At 44.5% G+C, this 21,910-nt stretch overlaps 1 protein-coding gene across 1 annotated transcript in view; it reads right to left on the bottom strand.

The window, feature by feature from the left end:
• Window positions 1-21,910, bottom strand: part of CSMD2 (CUB and Sushi multiple domains 2) — a 634,343-nt gene that overhangs the window by 115,424 nt on the left and 497,009 nt on the right. The window contains exons 29-34 of the mRNA XM_019657596.1: window positions 15,810-16,004; window positions 14,659-14,775; window positions 11,689-11,802; window positions 2,382-2,477; window positions 923-1,126; window positions 369-493 (exon numbers count right to left, since the gene is read on the bottom strand). Coding sequence (XP_019513141.1) covers window positions 369-493; window positions 923-1,126; window positions 2,382-2,477; window positions 11,689-11,802; window positions 14,659-14,775; window positions 15,810-16,004 — 851 coding nt within the window. The remainder of the gene's footprint in view (window positions 1-368; window positions 494-922; window positions 1,127-2,381; window positions 2,478-11,688; window positions 11,803-14,658; window positions 14,776-15,809; window positions 16,005-21,910) is intronic.

Below are 21,910 nucleotides of genomic sequence, written 5' to 3'. Positions count from 1 at the left end.
TCAGAGCTTGCACTCTTGAGCGAGCTCTTAACCAACTGAGCCACTCGGCCGGCCCTTATCCCCCACAATCTTAAGAAAAAAACTCCTTCAAGCTATTTGAAAAATGTCCTATGAATCCTCCCCAGTTTTGTATTCAGCTCTAGGCCCACTGCCTTCCTCTGGCCTTCCCGGGTGGCCCCAGCCAGTGCCCACCCTTCCTTCTTCCTGAGCTACCTGGCCCTCCCCTCCTGCCCCCTGAAGCTCCAGGGCCACAGGTTGTTGTGTTTTTATGTTTGTGGGGCTCACCTTTACACTTGGCCTGAAGGGTAGGGACAGGGCTATGTCTCCTCCCGACCACCTGCCCGACTGTGGTGTCACCTCTCCCCTACCTGGATGCCGGCGCCTTCAGGGACCATGATCTTCCACACGCAGTTGAGGCTGTTGAGGTAGGGCTCCGGGAAGCCAGGGGACAGGATGGTGCCCCTGCGCTCCGTGAGGTTGCCGCCACAAGGCACTGGGAGGGGGCAACTCTGGTCAGAGGCGCTTCCTGCTTGTCTTCATGGGTCCCCCATGGGAACCTCCCCCAACGGACTCTTGTCAGGTCTCCCCAGCCTGCTGGACTCCTCCCCCTGCTGGCTTCTGCAGTGGGGCCCCAGTCCCACCTTTTCCCGTGACTCCTTTTCATTCAGCCCTCCTCAGGGGCCTGGACCCACACTCTTCCCTTCACATGTGTCCGCCCCTCTCCGTCCCCACCCAGCCCCTCCCCCTTGCTGCCTTCACATCCAACCCACAGGACTAGTGATTTAGCAGGCATGGGGCACCCTCTTTCAATTATGCTGGCGGGCAGGGGCTGCTGTGTGTCTTGGGGCAGCTGCTTCCCCCATGGAGAAAGGACTGTTTTCTGGGCACCCCCTCCCCAAGTCCTAGTTGTCCAGGTACGTACCCACACATGTTGGTGCTGAGATATTCCACTGGGCCAAGGCCCCAGGAACAGGGAGGCACTCTATTTCTGGGGACCCCTGCAGAGCATAGCCGGAGTTGCATTCAAATCGGACGATGGCCCCCACAGAGAAGTCACTTCCCAGCCTCTTTCCATAGCGGGGTTCCGGCACAGAGCTGCACTGCGTGGCGCTGGTTCGGGGCACCGCTGCAGGGGACAAGGGCACACGCTGCAGCGGACAAGGGCACCGAGGGGCAGGCCTCTACCCTCTAGAAACTGGACCGGGGATGAACACACATGGACTGGGACTGAGACAGTGTGGATGGGACCCTGAGAGGCTCTGGGCACTTTCCTTTAGGGCAGGCGTAGGGGGGTTTTTAGGATGATGCCTGTATTATTGAAATATAGCTGGACACACAATGTTGCAGCACAGCTTCTGGAAACCACGGGAGGCAGTGTGAGCCCTGGGCCTGGACTTCAGGCCCAAGTGTGTTCTTTGCCTTCCCAGCGGTGCCCCTCACCCATCAGGGTCCCACGTCCCCGAACAGAGAGAATGGCCCTTCCTCTTCCACTGCAGGGCCTTCACCATTTTTGGCCTCTTCTCCCATGTGCCTTGAACCCTGTTCAGGGCCCTGCCGCCCCTCACCTGAATCTCCTCTAACCCTCCCCAAAATGTTAAATAGGACCCTAACCCAGGCCCCAGACACCGCATCCCCTGTAACAGGATTACCCCAGTACAGGGAAATGCAACTTGCTCTGGGCAATCGAATGAACAAAACCACACTTAGAACGGGCACTGGAAAAAAGGACATTCTCCTAGGTAAGGAGAGGTTAGGGCTTGCAGGTAAAAGCCAGGATGCTTCCTTTAAGACTTTGCCTTTCAGGGCTATTAAGGAAGGGAATGGACTCTGGTGATCTGCTTGGTGCCAGCTACTCTGTGAATTATCTTTTAATCCCATCAGTGAGGTAATATTATGACTTTCATTTTCTAGTTGAGCAAACCGGGGCTATGAGAGGTGGGCTAACTAGTGCCCAGTTAGAAAGTGGCAGAACTGAGATTCAAATCCATGTTCATCTTACTTCTAAGCCTGTGTTTCTCCCACACCTTACCGGGCCTGGTAGACAAAACCAAGCTCCTTGGGAGAGAGTCCAGGTGAAAGGCCTGGGCTGGTCTTCCCAATGTCATCCCAGCTGTACCAGACAATGGGGGGAGGGGATTAGCTTCCTATGTCTGATTTCTCCACTCATTCAATATGAAGTTTGGTCCAAGAATTGTCTGTTGAGTAAATGAATGTATAAAATTCAACTGAATTTCAAGGAACTGTCCCACAAACTAGTAGCTGCCCGAAACATCCTAAGAATGGGGCTCAGACCAGGAGGCGAAGGTCGCTGTTCCTTCAGTCACTGAGTCACTGAAGAACAGAGACTGTGTTCGTCCCTCCCATGTCCACGTCCTACATACCTTGGTAGACAAAGTGGAAGCCTCTGGCTGGTACTTGGCCTTTGGCACTGAACTTAATGAGAACTTGATTGGAAGTGGCCAAGGGTAATGATTCTCCTGCCGAGATAAGGGGAGAGGAGGAGAGGAAGACAGTGAGTCCAGCAGCCTGGCCCAGCGGGTAAAATGCTGGCCAGGAAGGAGGGGCTGCCCAGACCCCTCACAGCAATTCCTTCCACATCCTAGGTCTTCCTGAAATGAGACCTCACATTTTTACTGCACTTTTCAGTTTAAAGTTTGCAAAAGGCGTTCACATCTATGGACTTATCTTGATCCATGCTCAATGGGGGAGGTCGGGATGACAAGAGTTCAGTACCCCCAGTTAAGAGATCAAGAAAGAGAGGTTCAGAATGATTAAATGATCTGCCGCAAGAGGAGAAAGCTTCTAAAGGTATACTGACCCACAGGGATGGGGATAACGGCCATCACCAAACTGACTCGGTTTGCTAGGAAAACGGTCATCAATCGCATCAGCTTCTGGGAAGGAGGGTGCTGTGATCTTTTGAGAGTAACCAGCCTTTTCCAGATTCTCTGTGAAATGATCAATAACTGGAGCAATCATATAATGTATTGCTCATACTAGGACACTTTTGAGTAAAAAGCCGTGCTATCAATAATTATGCTGGGAGAACCAAGTGAAAGGTAGGATCCTCCCAGGCAAAGCAGGGCATATTGTCACCCAACCAATAACACAGAAATTGGTGAAAACCTGTATGGGCAGAAAGCTAGGTGAGCCCGACAGACTTTATAGAGAAGATAAAGGTATATCTTCTGCTTGATGTGGCATCGACAGATGGGAATAAAGACAGCACCATCTGGACCTACAACTGTGAAGTGTAGTCCTGCTCCAGTGGCATGGCCACTCTGCATGATGCTTCTCTGAAGCCTTAGGCATCCATGAGAACGGCGGCTGACTCTACCATCAGAAGGGAAGTAGGGGTTACAGGAAGCCAGCCTACCTCTCTACTGTAGTGTGGGCTGGAGCTGGAACCAGCCAAGGAGCCATTGGGAGTCACATCGGGGGCCCACCAGTGCTTCCAGAAAGCCCATGTGATGCTATGGGCCATGGGGGGTGGAGAGACTTTTGAACAGCATACTTAAATTTACACATGACCCAGATGGCTGAGGCTGCCTAGGAGTCATTGTCCTAGCTAACGCCTGGCTGCCAAAGCAAAAAGAAACTCATGAAGACAAAGAGTCTCTTCCTTATCACTGCCATTTCTACCTCCTCCTCTCAATGGATGTGAGCAGAAGAAAACTCTACTTTTCCATCCTCCCATCATCTGGCCTGACATGTGGATTAGGGCTCCAGTAATCTCTCACAGAACCCTTTTTGACTTCCAGCCCTGGACATACGCAGGCCTCCCTCTCCATGGCTTAGTGTATAGTAAAATCACTCACTGGACATAATAAAAGATTCCAAAGTTTTAAGGGAGGAAACCATTGAGTAATCAAAGCAAATATTTTTTGTGAACTACGACAAAGAACAGGCCAGGTCTCAGAAGACTGTCTATCATAACTGTCACAAGATTAAATCTATCATTGCACCTGTGAAATCAGAGGAGGAAGACAAGCCAAAGGAAAGATCTGAGATTATAATAAAGGCTTCAAAGAGATGAGAAATGCTAGTACACAACAGCTGGATTGTGCAGAAATTGGACAGCAACATGCAGATTAAATTTGGGAAATTCTTCTAGAATCCACAGAAAAAGGATAAAGAGATTAAAATAGTGAGGGAAATGACAAGCGACATGGAAGATAGATGGGAAAAAAATCCAATATGCATATATCAAGAATTCTAGAGAGAGAGAAGACAAGAGAAATTGGAGAAAAAACGATTTAAGAAAGAAGATAATTTTCCTAAGCTTAAGAAAGACTTGAGGTTCAGACTGAAATTGTTCATAAAGTCCCACATCTAATTAATGAAAAGAGATTTCCACCACAACACATCCTAGTGGGCTTTTCAATTTAAAAAATTAAAGGGCACTTAGAAAGAAAAGCATAGGTTACCTACAAAATAAAGAATCATATTGGACTCCAACTCATCTGAAATATTAGATGTTGGAATAGAGTGGAATAACTGCTGTGGTTTTGAAAGAAAAAGTTTGTGACCCATAATTTGATTTACAATCAAGTTGTCATTTATATGACATGCCAAAGGAAATGCATTCTCATACATGCAAGGTGAAAAAAAATACTGCAGTTATGAGCCCTACTTAAAGAACTGAATGAAAGCAGGGAAATAAAATACTATCAGGGATAAACACAACCTGGAAAATACAGTTAAACCCAAATAATTATTGTGAATAGGTAACAAATCTAAAAGCAAACATAAGAACTTTTTCTTGGGAAAAGGGTCCTCCTAATTTAAAAAGACTTACTAACGATGTTGACATAAAAGGCCAAATAGATTAAAAAAAAATTGGAAATCAGAGATGGGTCAGGTATGACTGGAAGACTGAGGAGGCAAAAATCAAAACAAAACAAACAAAACCCAGAAAGAACAAAACAAGATGACAGATAGCAGACCAGATGTTTTACTTGTAAAATAAATAAGTAAACTTCCTCTTAAAAGGAAAACATATGTTAGGCAAACACAGATACAAAAATTGTTAGAAACACAAGAAGATAAAATATCACAATTGTAGTGGGAGATACTTTCACATTACATCCTCAACCACTGATATATAATATAGAAAAACAAAATGAAGATTGTTGATTAGTGGTCCTCAAGCTCTTTTATTCTTTCCCATCACAACTTAGGGACAGAGATACACTTCACTCCCATCAGTACTGGTGACTTATCATCAGGGTTTCTCCAACTGAGGAATAAGATATGATCTGAGTATATTGATGTTGATATCTATAGAGCCTCTATCTATCTATCATCTATCTATCTATCTATCTATCATCTATCTATCTATCTATCATCTATCTATCTATCATCTATCTATCTCTATCCCTATTCCTTTTTTTATATTTTATTTTAAAATAATTTTTTATTTTTCAATTACAGTTAACATACAATATTATATTAGTTTCAGGTGTACAACATAGTGACTAGATATTCATGTAACTTATGAAGTGATCACCCTGATAAATCTAGTTAGTAACCACCTGACACCATGTATAGCTATTACTATATTCCCTATGGTATATAATACATCCCGATGACTATTTTGTTAACTACCAATTTGTACTGCTTAATCCTTTCCCCCTTTTCACCCCCATACCTCCCATCTGGCAGCCATCAAAATGCTCTCTGTAGCTGTAAGTTTGTTTCTGTTTTGTTTGTACATTTGCTTTTTAGATTCCACATATAAGTGAAATCACATGGTAATTGCCTTTCTCTGTCTGACTTATTTCAATTAGAATAATACCCTCTAGGTCCATCCATGTTGTTACAGATGGCAAGATTTCATTATTTTTTATGACCGAATAATATTCCATTGTATATACAAGTATGTACCACTTCTTCTTTACCCATTCATCTATTGATGGGCACTTAGATTGCTTCCATATTGTGGCCATTGTAAACAATGCTGCAATGAACATATGGATGCATATATCTTTTCGAATTAGTGTTTTGGATTTCTTCGGATAAATACCCAGAAGTGCAATTACTTCGTCTTTCTTTGCCTCTTTATAGCCTTTGCTTTAAAGTCTTTTTTATCTGGTATAAGTATTGCTACTCCAGCTTTTCTTTTCTTTTCTTTTTTTCATTTTCATGAAATATTTTTCCATCTCTTTACTTTCAGTCTGTGTGTGTCTTTCAATCTGAAGTGAGTCTCATAGGCAGCATATGTAAGGGCCTTGTTTTCTTATCTATTCAACCACCCTATGTCTTTTGGTTGGAGGATTTAATCTATTTATATTTAAAATAATTGTTGATAGAGGTGTAGTTATTGCCATTTTATTATTCACATTTTTAATCTTTTCTTCATCTTCTTAAAGAAGTCCCTCTAACATTTCTTATAATACTGGTTTGGGGGAGATGAACTCCTTTAGGTTTTTCTTGTCAGGGAAGCTCTTTATCTGTCCTTTGATTTTAAATAATTTTGCTGGTGATTTTAAATAACTTTGCGGGTAGAGTAATCTTGGTTGTAGGTCCTTAATTTTCATCACTTTGAATATTTCCTGTCAATCCCTTCTGACCTGCAAAGTTTCTGTTGAGAAATCAGCTGACAGTCTTATGGGAACTGCCTTGTAGGTCACCAACTGCTTTTCTCTTGCTTTTAAGATTCTCTGTTTGTTTTTAAACTTTCGCATTTTAATTATGATGTGTCTTGATGTGGGCCTCTTTGAGTTCATCTTGTTTGGACTCTGTACTTCCTGGGCTTATAAGTCTATTTCCTTTGCCATGTTAAGGAAGTTTTCTATCATTATTTCTTCAAATAGGTTTTCAATTCCTTGCTGTCTCTCTTCTCCTTCTGGTACTCCTAATGAATGTTGGTACACTTGATGTTGTCCCAGAGGTCCCTTAAACTCTATTTATTTTTTAGGATTATTTTCTTTTTGCTGTTGTGATTGGGTATTTTCTGCTACCTTACCTTCTAAATTGCTGATTCAAAGAAAAAAATAAATTGCTGATTTGACCCTCTGGTTCATCTAATCTATTGTTGATTCCATCTAATGTATTCTTCATTTCAGTTATTGTATTCTTTACTTCTGATTGGTTCTTTTTTATGTTTTCTATCTCCATTTTTATGTTTCTTATCCCTTTGTTGAAGTTCTCACTGAGATCATTGAGCATCTTTGTAACCAGTGATCTGAAGCTGGCCACTGGGTGTGTTGGTTATGGGGCCCCTTGGGAGGGGCTCTGATGTAGGCTAAGGTCAGCTACTTCCTATGCCTTGCCTGTGGCCACTTGGTATGAGCTACAAAGTGATCTGCAAATGGTTGCCACTTGTGGTGGGATTGGAGGTGCCTGGCAGAGACTAAGTTGTGAACTGAGATTGGCTGCTGCTAGTGCTGGGCTTGGGGCTGCTTAGCAAGGGTATGGGGCACACCAATGCCAGATGCTGCTTGTTTGGGGTTTGTAATCCTTTGATAGATTTGAGGAAAGTCTGCAGCATGAGCCAAGACAGGCCATTTGTATGGAAAAGCCACCAGAAGCAGCTTGGGTAGGCCCCCAGCTTGGATGGGATGAGGTCTCATGGAATCACCAGGGTAGGGTGAATGGTGTTAGCTAGGTTGATGGTGACTCAGGTATGGCACCTGCCTGCGTGTGCAGGTTGGATGGGGGGTAGGGCTAAACAAAGGAACAATGGCTTCTGCCAGCACTTTTGTCTGGGAGAAAACTGCCCATCCAGCCCTCACTCTGAAGCCAGACAATTCAGTTCCGCCCTGTATGTTCTTGGTGGACATACTGCCCCAGCACTGGAGCTCAGAGTGAGTGAGTCCTTCTGTGAGTAAGTCCGTGTGTGGGCCTTTTAAGAAGAACTCCTGGGACTCCAGCAAACTTCTGTCTCACTCAGCCACAATCTCTGCTGGTTTTCACCACCAGATGCTATGAAAACTTCTTGGCACTGAAACCCTGTGCTGATGAAACTGGTGTGGTTCTGGGACCCCTTGCTCCTCAGAGGGAACCTCTGCAGCTGAGATATCCCTCCTGATTTTCAACTGCCACACGTGAGTATGGGACCAGTCTGTTCCGTATCTCTGCACCTCCTACCAGTCTTGACGTGACTTCTGTATGTCAGTTATAAACCTTCTGTTAAGCTAGACTTTAGGCAGTAGTCTAGTTTGTTTTGTAGTTTAGTTGTAATTTTTATGTGGTCATGGGAGGAGGTGTGCACAGCATTTACCTACTCTGCCATCTTGTCTGGAAGTCCTATTTCTTTCTATTTCTATTGGTCCTATCCATCTATACCTATACCTATATCTATATCCATATTTACATCTATAGGTCCTAAATGTATACCTGTTTATTTCTCTCTACCTCTACATCTATATGTATACCTGTACCTCTATCTATCTCTCTATCTATCTAAGATATTTTGAAAAAACATCCTACCCCAAGAGATCCGGACTTAAGCTCCCAGTTGGGTGTATGTGTGGGGTTGTGGTGCAGAAGAATCATTTCATTGAGAACCACTGACGTAACAGATTTGAATAACAAAATTGAGTAAGACTGATCTAATGGCTATTACAAAGTTCATGTAATCTTAACGATAACTCTAGGGGGTAGAACTTTTACTATCTGAATTTTACAGATGAGGAAACTGAAGCTCTGAGTGGGCATGCTGTGATTGCAAACACTTAGCAAACAAGTGGAAAAGCTTAGGTTAGATGCCAGGCAGCGAGACTGCAGGTCCTGCACAGCCCCTTCTCTCTACGTGGCTTCTTGACCCTATAGAGAACCCATATTCTTTTCAGATACTTAGGGAATTAAAAAAAAAATCTTTGGCTACTGAGAGGACTTCATTTAATCCCCAAAATAGAATGGCTCAGACTACATTCTCTAACCACATGGCAATAAGAATAGAAATAAACGCACTGTAACAAGAACAAAATCCAGGTTCTGAGGGGAAAAGAAGAGACATTCTTAAACAACTCTTGGGGAAAAAAGAGTAAAACTCGATCACGGACTATTTAGAAAGTAATAATAAAAATAGTTCGTATCAAAATTTATGACTTGAAGCCAAATCTATGCATAGAGGTGAACCTATTGCTGTAAACATGCTCTTTATTACATAGAGATAATAACAAACAAAGCTCTCAATTTAAGACGTTAGAACAGGAAGAACAAAATAATCTGAAGAAAAAAGGGAAAGAGACATTATGAAATAAAGGCAGAGGTTAATTATAAAGTAACAAGCCCCACAGAAGAAGTGATAAGTATAAGCAAGAAAAAATAAAATAAAACAAAACAAACAACACAAAACCTCCTGTCCAGCTGAGTAAAAGGGGAAACTACGAATATAGCATTCAACAGTGTAAAGGCAGGGGATCTAACCACTAATAGAAAGGAGGTTAAATATCACCATAGTATGTTATATAAGCTGCGTTGCTAAATTTAAAATAATTACAATATGGGATTTTTACTAAATATAAATCGTCAGTAATGATAATAAAGTAATAGACCTTAACAGACCAATAAGCGTGGAAGAAAATACAAGAAAAACCACTGAAAAGGAAGAGATAAAATAATAAGACAGATTTATCTGCAGATGATATTGCTTCTTGCCTAAAGGACCCAGGAGAATCAGCTGGCAGTGTTAGCATTGTGATGGAGGGTTCAGTGACTTTGCAAAATGAATATACCAAAAATACCAGTCTTGTAATATACCGGCAAAGACCAGTTAGAAAATATAACACGGGGAGACCCATACAGTAGCAGCAAAAATTGCCATTAAATATCTAGGAATAAAGTTAACAAAGCATGCATACTGCCTAAATGAAAATTACAGCACCTTCTCAAAGGTTACAAATGACAAATAAATGGAGAGACACATCATGTTCCTGAATGGGAAAAAGAGTTACTATTATAAAGATGTGAGTCTCCCCTAGTTAATCTATAAGTTTAACTGATTCCAACGAAAATTCCAATGCAATTTTTTTTTAACTTGACAACATATTTCTAAAATTTATTTGGAAGCAAAAGTAAGCAAGAAAAGCCAATAAAAACTCAAAACAATGTCTATGGGGAATTCTTACTGCATGTTTAAAATTATTAAAGTATTAAACATTATTATAATGTTATAATAATTACAGCTTTTTGATACTGATACATAAATAAACAGACACAGGAAATGAATATAAAGTTTAGAAACATACCCTTAATTTAATAAAAATTTAAAGTATGTAAATCTGGCATTTTGAAAAGTCTGTTAGGATAACTGAATAACTAAATTTGAAAGACTATGGTTATATTCTCTATATCAAATAATAAACCAAACTAAATTCCAAAGTTATTAAAGCAAAACTCTGAAACTAAAAAGAAGTAAAAGAAAACAGAGAGGAATGCTTATTTCATCAATATAAAAGTAAAGGAGAAAACTATAAAAGAAAACATTGATAGATTTGACATCATGGGAAATTTAGGTTTTCTGACATTAAAATACACCCTGAAGAAAATTAAATGGCAAATGACAAACTATAGAGGAAATCTTTTTATAGCATATAACATAGACAAGAGATTTTTATAGCATATTATATATATCTTATAATAATATGGAGCTTTCCTAATAAATAAGAAAATAAATACTAACAGAAAAGTTAGTGTTGATTAATTGACAAGTAGATTCACAAATAAAAAAATGCATGGGCCATAATTACATTACAAAAAGATTAAACTAACTAATAATAAAAGCAAATTTAAAAATGAGATAACATCTTCACGTTTCAAATTGATAACACTTTTGTTTTTTTAATTACCTAATTTTTTGTGAGGATAAAATATACCCTCTTATTCATTGTTGGTGAACAAAATGGCAAGAACTTTCTATAGGCATATTTGACAATCTGTATAAAAAGAATGAAGGATCTCACATAGCCTTCAACTTGACAATTCTACTTCTAGATATTCTAAGGTAATACAGTTGTATGTGGTGACATATATAATACACTGAACTACTTATTCATAAGGGTGAAAATTAGAAACAATCTAAATGTTCAATAATAGAGAATTCATTACATAAATTTTAAATAACTATATGATAGACTATTTGCAGCATTTAAAAATCCTATTACAGAATAAAATAATGATAAAGAAATGCTCACAATATACATAAAAATATGTATATTGTTTTGTTCAATAAAATATGTGAAAGATTAAATCTAAGTAGATATAAAGAATGGAAGGAAACACACTCCATCTTTTCAGTGGTTGTTTCTGGGTGGCTTTTATTTTAATTCCCTCTGTAATTATTTTTTTCTTGCCTCTACAATGAAAATGCAATGTGTTTACATTGGGTTGACGGAAAAGTCGTGATGCATTTTTGCAACGAAAAACAGAAAAAATAGGTCATGACTTTTCCGACAACCCAATAATTAGAAAAACACACTGGGGCTAAATGTAAAACAGCAGGAAATGCTACGCCCCTTGGGGGTGGTGTAGATACAGCTTGGGGTGAGAGTAGTTTTTGAAGCCCCCTTCTAGGAATGGGTGACCAGGAGCTGACTGTGGGGTGGTAGAGACAACACCAGCGCATGAAACAGAGCTGTGGGGTTCCACTTGTAGCCATGCTTACAGGGCCTCTTTCCTGTTAGGTGGCCTGTGATACTCCCAGCCCACCACCATTCCCAATGCTGGCCGAGCCCTGGGTACCTGTGTGGGTGCCCGACAGGGAGCTGAGGAGACGGGAGAGCTGGCTGTGGCCATCGTGCACCTCCACCACGTCGTTGAGGGCTGTGTGGAAGAAGGCGAACTGTCCAAACACAACTGTGGAGGAGACATGGTGAGGAGACCTCAGTGTGGGAGATCGAACAGCCATGTTGGGGGCAAGGACTGGAGGTCTGGGGGCCCCAAGCCAGGATGAGGGAAACCTCAGAGGAAGCTGTTGGTTCATGGGGCTAACTGCTTGCTGAGCCTTTCTACTGACTCATTGGCACACTGGCCAGACACCAGACACGGGGACAAAGGGAGATGGAAATAGTCGCTGGCATTCTCCCACATAGGTCACGATAACATTGAGGACTGCACCCAGTGGTCAGGCTAGTGGTGGTAGCACGGAGCTAACCTTATTCCTTTTCCAGATAGCAGCTGGAAAAGGACATCAAAGGGCTTTGGGTAACTTCCCCCACTTTCCATGTGATCTCAGAATCTTCTATTACTTTTTCTTCGAAGATCCAGCCAACGAGGGCAGCCCGAGGATACAAACTTCCCCACAGCTAAGAATGAGGGTGGTGAGTAGCACCCTGAGGAAGGAGCAGCTGTGTAGGTAAAGATCTACCTCATTTCCTTCTGGCAAAGCTCAAAGGGAAGAGGCAAAATGACATTTATTAAGCACCTACTATGTGCCAGGTACCATGCTTGCCATGTACTTCATATTCTTTGACCATGACTCTTCCAGATTTTATTAACAAAGAAATGGAAGCTCAGGGGATAAGAGAGTTCCCCAAGGCCACTCAGCAAGCTCAAGGAAGGAAAAGCTGATGGGCCTGGTCTTGATGAGGCTCCTATCAGATAAGGCCTAAGGGCCCTGCCATTCGATGGCTTTTTAGGACACCAGCTATGAATCACAGGGGATTTTCTCAGCTGTCCCCTCTGGGCCAGTCATTGCTGGAGGAGCTGGGGTCACTGACACTGCTGGGCCATGGTGAACACAGTTCTAATTCAGCAATCTGCCGGACCCTGGTTCATCCTGCCTGTACTGGTCTACCAGTTGTCCAGGTGCATCTGTGGGCAAGAACCAGGGTAGACCTACTACTTTGGCTTAAACCCTGAGTGTGTAGGAAGTTGTGTGTGTGTGCGTGTGTGTGTGTGTGTGTGTGTGAGTGTGTGTGTGTGTGTGTTACGTGTTGGGGCAGGGAGGGATTCGGGGCAGGGAGGGATTCAGGCCAGGGAGTGACTGCCTGAAAAAAAAGTATTTGCAATGATGAGTCTAGTAGTGAATGGAGTATGACATTCTCAGATCTCAAGCCAAGGTCAGAGGGCAGGCACGTTTCGGGACCCTGAAAATGGGTACTGAGTTAGGGGTGGTGGCATGAGTATTTTTGTGCTCCCCCTTACAGAGGAGACAGGACAGCAAGGTTGCTGCTTTCACAGAGTGTGTATTCTCGTGAGAAAAAACAGTCGAAAACGAAAAAAAATAAAAACACTTAAGTATATAGATAAATTCAGATAGTGTTACGTTTCAGGTGTAATAGGAAAAAGCGATACGGTGAGGTAGGCCACTCTAAATAGGTGATCAAAGAAAGATCTGAGAAGAGGATGTCAGAGCTGAGACCTGGGCTGGGGGCAAGTATTCCAGACTCAGAGGAAAAATCTGCCCTTATCTCCCAGGCTCAGTATCGCTGGCAAAGAGAAGATGCCTGGGACAGATCACCACCCTTCCTAGAACCAGACGTCCATACACAGGTTTCAGCTCAGCAAAACTAACCAGCTTTGGGGTTGGCTGCTTGCAAAGGCATGAGCTGTTTGTTACTGGAGCAACTCAAGCACAAACTGCATGCCCACTTATCAAGGATTCTGCTCTGGGGGGCAGACTGGATTGGACAACCTTTCAGGACTTGAACGGTAATTCCGCAGGTCAAAAGCTCCTGCCACATCATGTTGGGGAGTGTGTACAATGCTCATGAGTGTGCAGGCAGGGGCTGGGGTAGGAGTGGCGCGATGGCTGTAGCTGTGGGGAAAGATGAGACTGGGAGCTTAGAGAGGGCACGCCTCTCTCATCTCTGCAGCTCCAGTGCCCAGCAGAGTGCATGGTCCCTACTAGATGCGTAATAAATGTTTGGGGAATGCCCTGTGCTCACTCCATCCTATCTACTGGGGATAAGCAGCCAGCTCTCTGTGGGCTGCCCTGTCCCTCTCCTAAGTGGTCAGGATATATCCTTGCCCTGTGCTCCATTTAACACCAACAGTGTTTAAAAATAGTTCTTACTGTCCTATGAAGAGGAGGCCCAGGGAGAAGGCAGCCAGCTGGTCACCTGATTACCCAGGACAACTGGCCTATGACCCTCAGGAAATTCCTGAATCTTCCAGAGCTGGCAGGACGCTTGATTGTCCCCACTGCCAGCCAGGTGATAAGCCTGGCTTCTTTTGACCTTGGATTCCTGGAATCTGGAGGTTTCACTGTCTTCTCAGGGCATGGGCCTGCTCCTCGCCTTTTTCTGGCTCATCCTACTTACAGCTGCAGGACCAGGCTCCTGGTCTCAGATGGAATAGTGAATGATGTGGCTTCCGGCTCCCTCACCTGTGCTGCAAGCCTGGCTCCATCCCACTCCTAACTTCTTCCTGCCCTTAGTCAACCACCCCTGGATCTACGGACCTCTGTTCAGTCTTGAGCTGTACTGGGTAGCCCAGTGCCTCCTGCCTTTCCTCACTGGCTAGTTCATCACTAACCCCATCCCTTGGTTCTGGCCAACTCGCACCCTTCCTCCCTCATGTGTCAGGAGTGTATTCTATAGCCTACTGCGTGGCATCTGTACTCAGCTGTCCTGTATGTGAGACTATTCTGCCCATTCCCACCATGAGAGTGGATGTAATTGGGAGTGGAATTGGGATACAATTGGGGAGGGCCTGAGGAGTTGGAAGGAGTCAGAAAACAAATAAACAAACACACAAAAGAACCCATACCATAATCCTTGGGCACGGTGACAAAATACAGGCAGATCTGCCCACTGGTGTAGTTCTGGGGGTAGTTGGGAGACAAGACCACTCCATCTGAACCCACATATTGTCCCCCACAGGGGGCTGAAAGAGAAATCAGATAGAGGTAACCATGTGAGCCTCTCCTGAGCTGTCCATCCTCCATTCTTCTCACTCCCAGCCTGAGCTTCCGGCCCTGGTGGGGCTGCCATGAGGTGCACAGCCATGGACATGGAGGATGTGGAGGAGCCGCGTTCTGAGGACACTGCCCTGCCCTGCCAGAGGACATCCATCCCTGGCATGGCGTGTGGCCTGAAACTCACCCTCATGCTAGTAAGGACCCTCCTGGGCACAGTCCCTGCCTTCTAACTATTACCACTGGCATTGGTCCCCAGAGGCGCAGCCTTGAGGAGCAATTTAGGAACCGCGTCTGCTTCTAAGTAGAATCAGAACTGATCTGCTGCCCCCTGGCTGATGTCGGCACCCAGGTAGTTAGTGTCTGCATAGACCCTGAGTAGAGAGCCGAGGCTTCCCCAGGCTAGCCCCGTGGGGAGAGGCCAGCCCATGCAACCCAGCCACCTTCCGTTCCCATCCACGGTGCCCAATTCCCTGCGGGGTGGACTTCAGAGCCAGCCTCTTTCACCTCGGCAAAGGGGCCTCCTTGCTTTTCAACTGAGGTGGCCACCACGTTCTTAAAGTTCTGACACTCCACCCTATCCACTTGTCAGGATTCCATGGCTAACCCGGGTCCCCCGGATTCAGCCCACCCATTAGCCTTAGTTTCACACAGCTGGCCTCTCAGGAATTTTCCCTAGGCCCAGGAACAAGCCGGTTCACCTTTAACTCCCTTCTCCCTGGTATGAGCTGCTGGCATGTCTCGGGGCCACCGCTGAGAATATCTATCTAAGTGTGGGTGGGGACACCATGCGATCTGAGAGAGGTGACATATTGGCAGGGACTGTTGCACCTGGTGAATTATCAGCCATTCTCATTCACAGGGAACCCAAGGAGCTCCTGCGTTGAGGACCATGTTCGAGCTCCTGCTTTGAGGACCATGTTCCACCTCCCCGTACCCCTAACCCACAGACCCTTCTGCCTCTGGCATACCCTCCCTCCCTCGCTACCCCCGCCTCCACCACCTGTGCACACTGGCCGAGGATTGTTCCACACGGGCTTCCCATCGGGCCCCAGGATGCAGCTCAGGGTCGAGGAGCCCTCAACCTCATAGCCCCCATGGCAGTAGTAGGTGATGGAGGAGCCCAGCTTTAGGTCAGACCCCACTCGTGTGCCGTTCTTGATCGAACCAGGATCGAAACACGACTCTCGTGGGTTTTCTAGAAGAAAAACAAACACATGCACACACAAACAGGACTCATTAGTGGCCTAATTCCATGATGCAGCACCCATAAGGAGACCCTGACTCTAGCCACAGAGCACATGGGAATATGAGATGGCTGGTCCTGTTCCTTTCGGGTCTGGAAACTTCTCTAAATTTGGTTAGAAATCTAGGGCTAAAAATCTCCTTGGAGAGTGAAGGTTCTCCTCCTCTCCCCCCATTCTTGCCTTGACCCACAAAGGAGGGAGCTGCAGCTAAACCTTTGAGGCCCTTTCTCATCCTTTGACTCAGGCTCCCAGGGGAGGCACGTGCTGCTGCTCTGACTGGTGGGAGCTGATGGTTTCGGACGGTATCTTAGTTGTGGACATAACCACTGCAGTGAAGGTCAGTGCTGAGGCACAGCGCACCCCTTTGCTCATCTCCGATCACCCACACTCAGCATGGCAGGCCTCCTCAGCTTCCTATCTTCCTGTGGGAAGTAGGGCCGGCTTTTGAAGACTGCTTTCTTTTCTTCTCTTTCTTTTGCCTACCACTGTGCTGCTGGCATTGGCTTTGCAGGCTGTCACATCCATACCTTGCAGGCACTTCTGAGTGCCTGGGTACCAATATGTAGATTTAGGAAGAAAGTAGGAAACCCCACTTCAATCTCTGTGATAAGTCCAGGTCTCCAATGCAGTTTTTCAGGGTTGTGCATTGGGGTATTGGGTGCTTGCTAGTTCATCAAAACAGCATTTTTTTTTCATCTGGCTATTGTGTTTATGTCTTTCCAGTGGGCATACCATGGATGTGTCTAACAGGTATCCGCTCTGTCCCTCTGCACTGGACAAGAGTGAACTTGATGCTGCCTAAGCAAGTGAGAGGACTAGTCAGGGACTCGAATCCCTGGAGAAAGGCACGGTACAGAGTCCCTCCCTATCAGTTGGAAATCCTGAGCAGCTCTTTGGAGCCAACATCTACTTCCATCCACTGTTGCCTTTCCTCATCCTCCTTGTTTCAGGACCAGTGATGGTCAGGAGGCCTGTGCTCAGGGCTGGGCAGTGTCAGGACACAGCTGAGGCTGGTCAGTATCAGGGAAAAGGAATGGAGTGTCAGGTTTCCATCAGAGTCTTGGAGCCTACACTACAGAGAGGTCTAGAGATGGAGGCACACAAAGAGGGGACAACCCTTGCAGAATGACTCAGAAATTCACAGAGCAGATTTAAGGAGGAAAGAACCAGAATAGAAGGGATCAGAGTTCAGAGATGAATGACTCAGGAGGAAATTTGCTGATGGCTGTCATGGTCCCCTGGGTGCCTTTTAAGCTACCTATACAAAAGGCAGCCATGGTTTCAGAATGTCGTTCAGCTGCCAATCAGCCCAGTGACTGATGGGATGGGGCTCTGAGAGTCTATGATCCTGCTGAGTCTATTCACTCTTTCATTGGAGCCTATATGTGGGCCCTGATCTTTGTCTGTGCTCATATCAAGGGGTGGAACAGTCCCAGATATACCACTAAATTTAAACTCAAGTGGTACCCAGAAGATGACCCCTCATCTAGTAGAGGACTCCTCAGTGGTTTCCTTGTGTGCCCTGTGATGTGCCCTTGACCCCCACATCAAATCTGGTCTTCCCCCTAAACTTAGTATCACAGAGATACAGGGAACTGTCATTAGGTCTTGCATTTCATCTGTCCTCTTTAGAAATTCAAAGTGGGTCACATCTTACTGGAAGTTCAGATAAATTAAGTAACTTGGAACCAAATTCACGTAGCTCATTAGAGGCAAAACCAGCTGTGCACCCAATATCCATTTCCCCCCTTCATCCTTAAATAATAAAACCCAGATTTCATGCAGAGTATCAAGGCACCAGCTAAAACCGACTCTTCCAGCCTCCTGGACAGCTAGATCTGGCCAAAGAGATGTAAACACAACAGGTCAGATACCAGCCTACTGTCTCGCTAAGCGTAAAAGCCAAATCTTTATCTGCCTACAAGACCCTTCAATCTCCAATTGATTTATTCTGCCTCCAATCCTCTCCTCTGTGACCTCAACTCCTATTGTTCCTTTGCTAACTTTGCTCCAAACATACTGGTCTCTGTGCCCAGAGCATCCCCCATCTGCACGGTTCCTTCTCTCACTTCTCTGAGGACTTAACTCAGTGTCTCTTTCTCAGTGACACTTCCCTGACCAGCTATTTAAAATTCAATATTCCTCTTCCCAACACTCCCCATCACCCTTCTCTGCTTTTTTTCTCTGCCATGGGGTCAATGCTATCTCATGTGTTATATATTTACCTTATTTTTTTCTATCTCTCTCTACTAGAACATTGGTAGGTTCTACAAGGACATTTTTCCAGTTTTGTTCACTGCTCTAGTCCAGGGACTGGCACCTGGTAGGCACTCAATAAATATTTCTTAAATGGATAATTGTGGGATTTCTAGAAAGACTGCTTAAGGGAAGGTGACTCAGCGGAGAGAATGCTCTTTGGCCCTTCTTTCCTTCCTTCCTTCCTTCTTCTCGCAGTCTGGAACTCACACATCATGGCTGCAACTCTAGTCGCCATCTTGGATCTGAGACAACCCTGAGGGTGGGAGCCACATTCTAACGGGGTAGAACAGAAAGAACAAAAAGAGCCTAGGTGGAGCCAACTCATCAGCCATGGATGATGGTCTCCAGATTTCTTTTATAGGAAGGAGAACAAATCTCTACCTCATATAAGCAACTGTGCTTTTAGGTAGCTGCTGTGTTGGCATTGGACCCAGCTGGGTATGACTACCCCAGAACTATAGCCATGTCAGAAAGTCCTTTCCTCCCTTCTCTGTCTGGCAAATTTCTATAATTTTCAATGCCACTCTCTCTTGGGCAAGTTTCCTGAATTTCACCTTCTTTGTTTTTTTTTTTTAAAGATTTTATTGGGGAATTGGGGGGAGGGGAACAGCATTGGGGACTCGGGGAAGGGGAACAGACAGGTAGACAAATTGCTGTTTGTTTGTTCTTCAGTCTAGTTGTGGAGGACGTTGCTTCACTGGCCCATGTTGGTATGATCATTGTGCTCTTCCTGGGTGAGGCAATTGGTGGCCCGTCATTGGTCGGCCGCTCACAGCGGCTCCTGGCAGCTCACACCAGCTGCCGGCCACTCACGTAGCTCACGGCAGCCCACTGCAGCCCCGCTGCAGCCTACGCCGTCTCCGGCGACTCACAGCAGCCCAGCTCCAGGTCGAGCTGTTGTTCATTATCTTAGCTGTAGAGGGCAGTGTCACTGGACCTCAATGTGGGATCTGAACCGCAGCTCTGCTGCTCAGAGCTGGCACTCCCAAGCGAGCTCTTAATCAGCTGAGCCACTCGGCCGGCCCGAATTTCACCTTCTTTGGCAAAATTCTGTTTTTCTTTTCTTGTTTATAGCATGCACGACATAACCTTGGTAGTGTAGGTAAGTGTATTTCTTCCCAGTGAGTTCTGAACTCCTCGAGGACAGAGACCATCACCTGCTCTTCTCATAATCCAGGCAACTAGCATAGAAATTGGCACTAGGGCTGGCTCTATTTGGCATATAATCGAGCATAATAAATGGATGCTGACCTGATTGGCCGAACACCTCAGGGCTTGAAAAACCAACAACCACATCAATAATTTCAATTACACACTTCATTCTATAGTTACATGTCACAGCAAGAAAAGCTCACCATTCCAACATTATCGCATTGATAATGATTATGATAATGATAATGATGATAGCCTCTTACATAGGAATATCACTTTATAATTTTCAAAGCACTTTCCAATCTGTTATCTCATTTGCGTATCACAATGGCCTCTGGAGCAGGCAGGGCCAGGTATGTTCCTGTTCAGGTTATCAATGAGGAGCGTGGTGATCAGAGAGGCTAAATAAGTTTTCCAAGCCATTCAACTATTAAGAGGTAGAATTAAGACCAAAATTAGGTCTTCCGCCTGCCAAACCAGAACTCAGCTGTGAAGGATAATACTAAATGACTAAAACATCATGATGATACTAATAAATTAAACCCAAGCCCTCCAAAATGGAAAAATGAAAAGAACCAGCTCCTTTTAGTCTAATAGATGAGGACCATTTCCAAACACTGTAACAGCAAAAAACTGAAAACAACAGCCCAAACACTCAGCCAGTAAAGAACTGGTTAAAAAGGTTGAATTAGAGCCATCCACTGAAATATAAGCCTTTAAAAAGAATAGTGGAAGTATTTGAATACCGATATGAAAAGATGTCCAAGATCTATATTATTGTTGAGCAAAAAACCAAACAAAGCAAAAAAAAAAAAAAAACCACCAAAAACCAAAACACACCCATATTACAGGTTAGTACAAATGTTGTGATCTCTTTCATATAGAACAGGGATCAGCAAACTACAGTTCACAGGCTTGTGGCCTGCTTTTGTAAATAAAGTTTTATTAGCACACAGACACACCCATTTGTTTATATACTGTCTACAACTGTTTTAGCATTACAAGATCAGAGTTGAACAGATGCAACAGAGGCCATCTGGCCTGCTAAGCCTAAAATATTTACTATCTGGCCTTTTACAGGAAAAGTTTGCCAACCCCTGGTCTGGAATTTACTTTATATTCATATAAAATATCTGGAATGAGATAACAAACCATTATCCATTATTAATGATGCTCCGATGATGGTAGTAACAGAGGATGTTAAGTTTTTAGAGTACATCTTACATGTTTCTGTATTGTTTGAATTTTATTATTGTAATTTTTGGGGGATGCCACAAACTGCACCTGTGTAAGACAGTGAACTTAATTGATAAATGTGTGTGTTCTGATGCTCCACCAACTGGCAGTTCCCCTGTCTCTTTCCCTCCGCTTAGGCCTCCCCCGAGACACAACAATATTAAAATTAGGCCAATTAGTAACCCTACAATGGCCTCTAAGTGTTTAAGTGAAAGGAAGAGTCAATCGATGCAGCAGACTTCATTGTTGTCTTATTTGAAAAAATTGCCACAGCCACCCCAACCGTCAGCAACCACCACCCTCATCAGTCAGCAGCCATCAGCATCGAGGCAAGACCCTCCACCAGCAAAAAGATTATGACTCACTGATGCTTAGTTGATGGTTCGCATTTTTAGCAATAAAGTATTTTTAAAGTATGTACATTGTTATTATAGACATAATGCTATTGCAGACAGTATAGTGTAGATATAACTTTTATATGCACTGGGAAACAAAAAAAGTTTGTGTGACTCGCTTTATTGCGCTATTCACTTTATTCAGGCGGTCTGGGACCAAACCCACAATGCCTCTGAGGTGTGCCTGTACTCAACACTCATACACATATGTCCCTCTTACCACTGTCCCTCTTAGAAAGATTAGGAGACAATGCTCAGAAGTTAAGCAACTTGTTTAATGCCTTGTAGCTAATCAGTGATGGAGGCCACCCCTATAAAGATACTGAGCATAGGGGAATATCGCTGAGGCCATGGGATCTGGTAGCAGAATAGACCCAGTCCAGGAATCCAGGAATCCTGGGATAGGGAAAAGGAGACCATAGGGTAAGGCAGAGGTCCCTGGGTCTCAGCAAATGGGTTACCTGACCAGAGACTCGGAGACAGAGTAGAGGGGTGACTTATATTAGCGGGAGTGCAATCTGAGAGGGACAGAAGATAGCTCCTGGTCTTACCAGGTGCCTCCCGCCCCAAACAGACACATTTATTGTGATACTGTTACCACAGATCCTAATAGGGAAATCGAGGGTGCACAGTGGGCTGTGCCTCACCTCTCCCCTCTCTCCAGTAACTGGCCTCCTTCAGCCACTTGGCTGGCTCGGATGGCAGCTGGGCAGGCTGTGTTCCCTGGGGCTGTGTTTGGGACCTGAGGACCCCTCTAGATACGGTCTTGGGCCAACAGTGGAAAGCGGAAAGGGCTTCTTTGGAAAAGAGGAGCT

The sequence above is a fragment of the Hipposideros armiger genome, unplaced genomic scaffold, assembly GCF_001890085.2.
Source record: "Hipposideros armiger isolate ML-2016 unplaced genomic scaffold, ASM189008v1 scaffold_10, whole genome shotgun sequence".
Classification (NCBI taxonomy): domain Eukaryota; kingdom Metazoa; phylum Chordata; class Mammalia; order Chiroptera; family Hipposideridae; genus Hipposideros; species Hipposideros armiger.
Note: the sequence above shows the minus strand (reverse complement) of the source record. Positions and strands in the feature narration are given on the sequence as shown.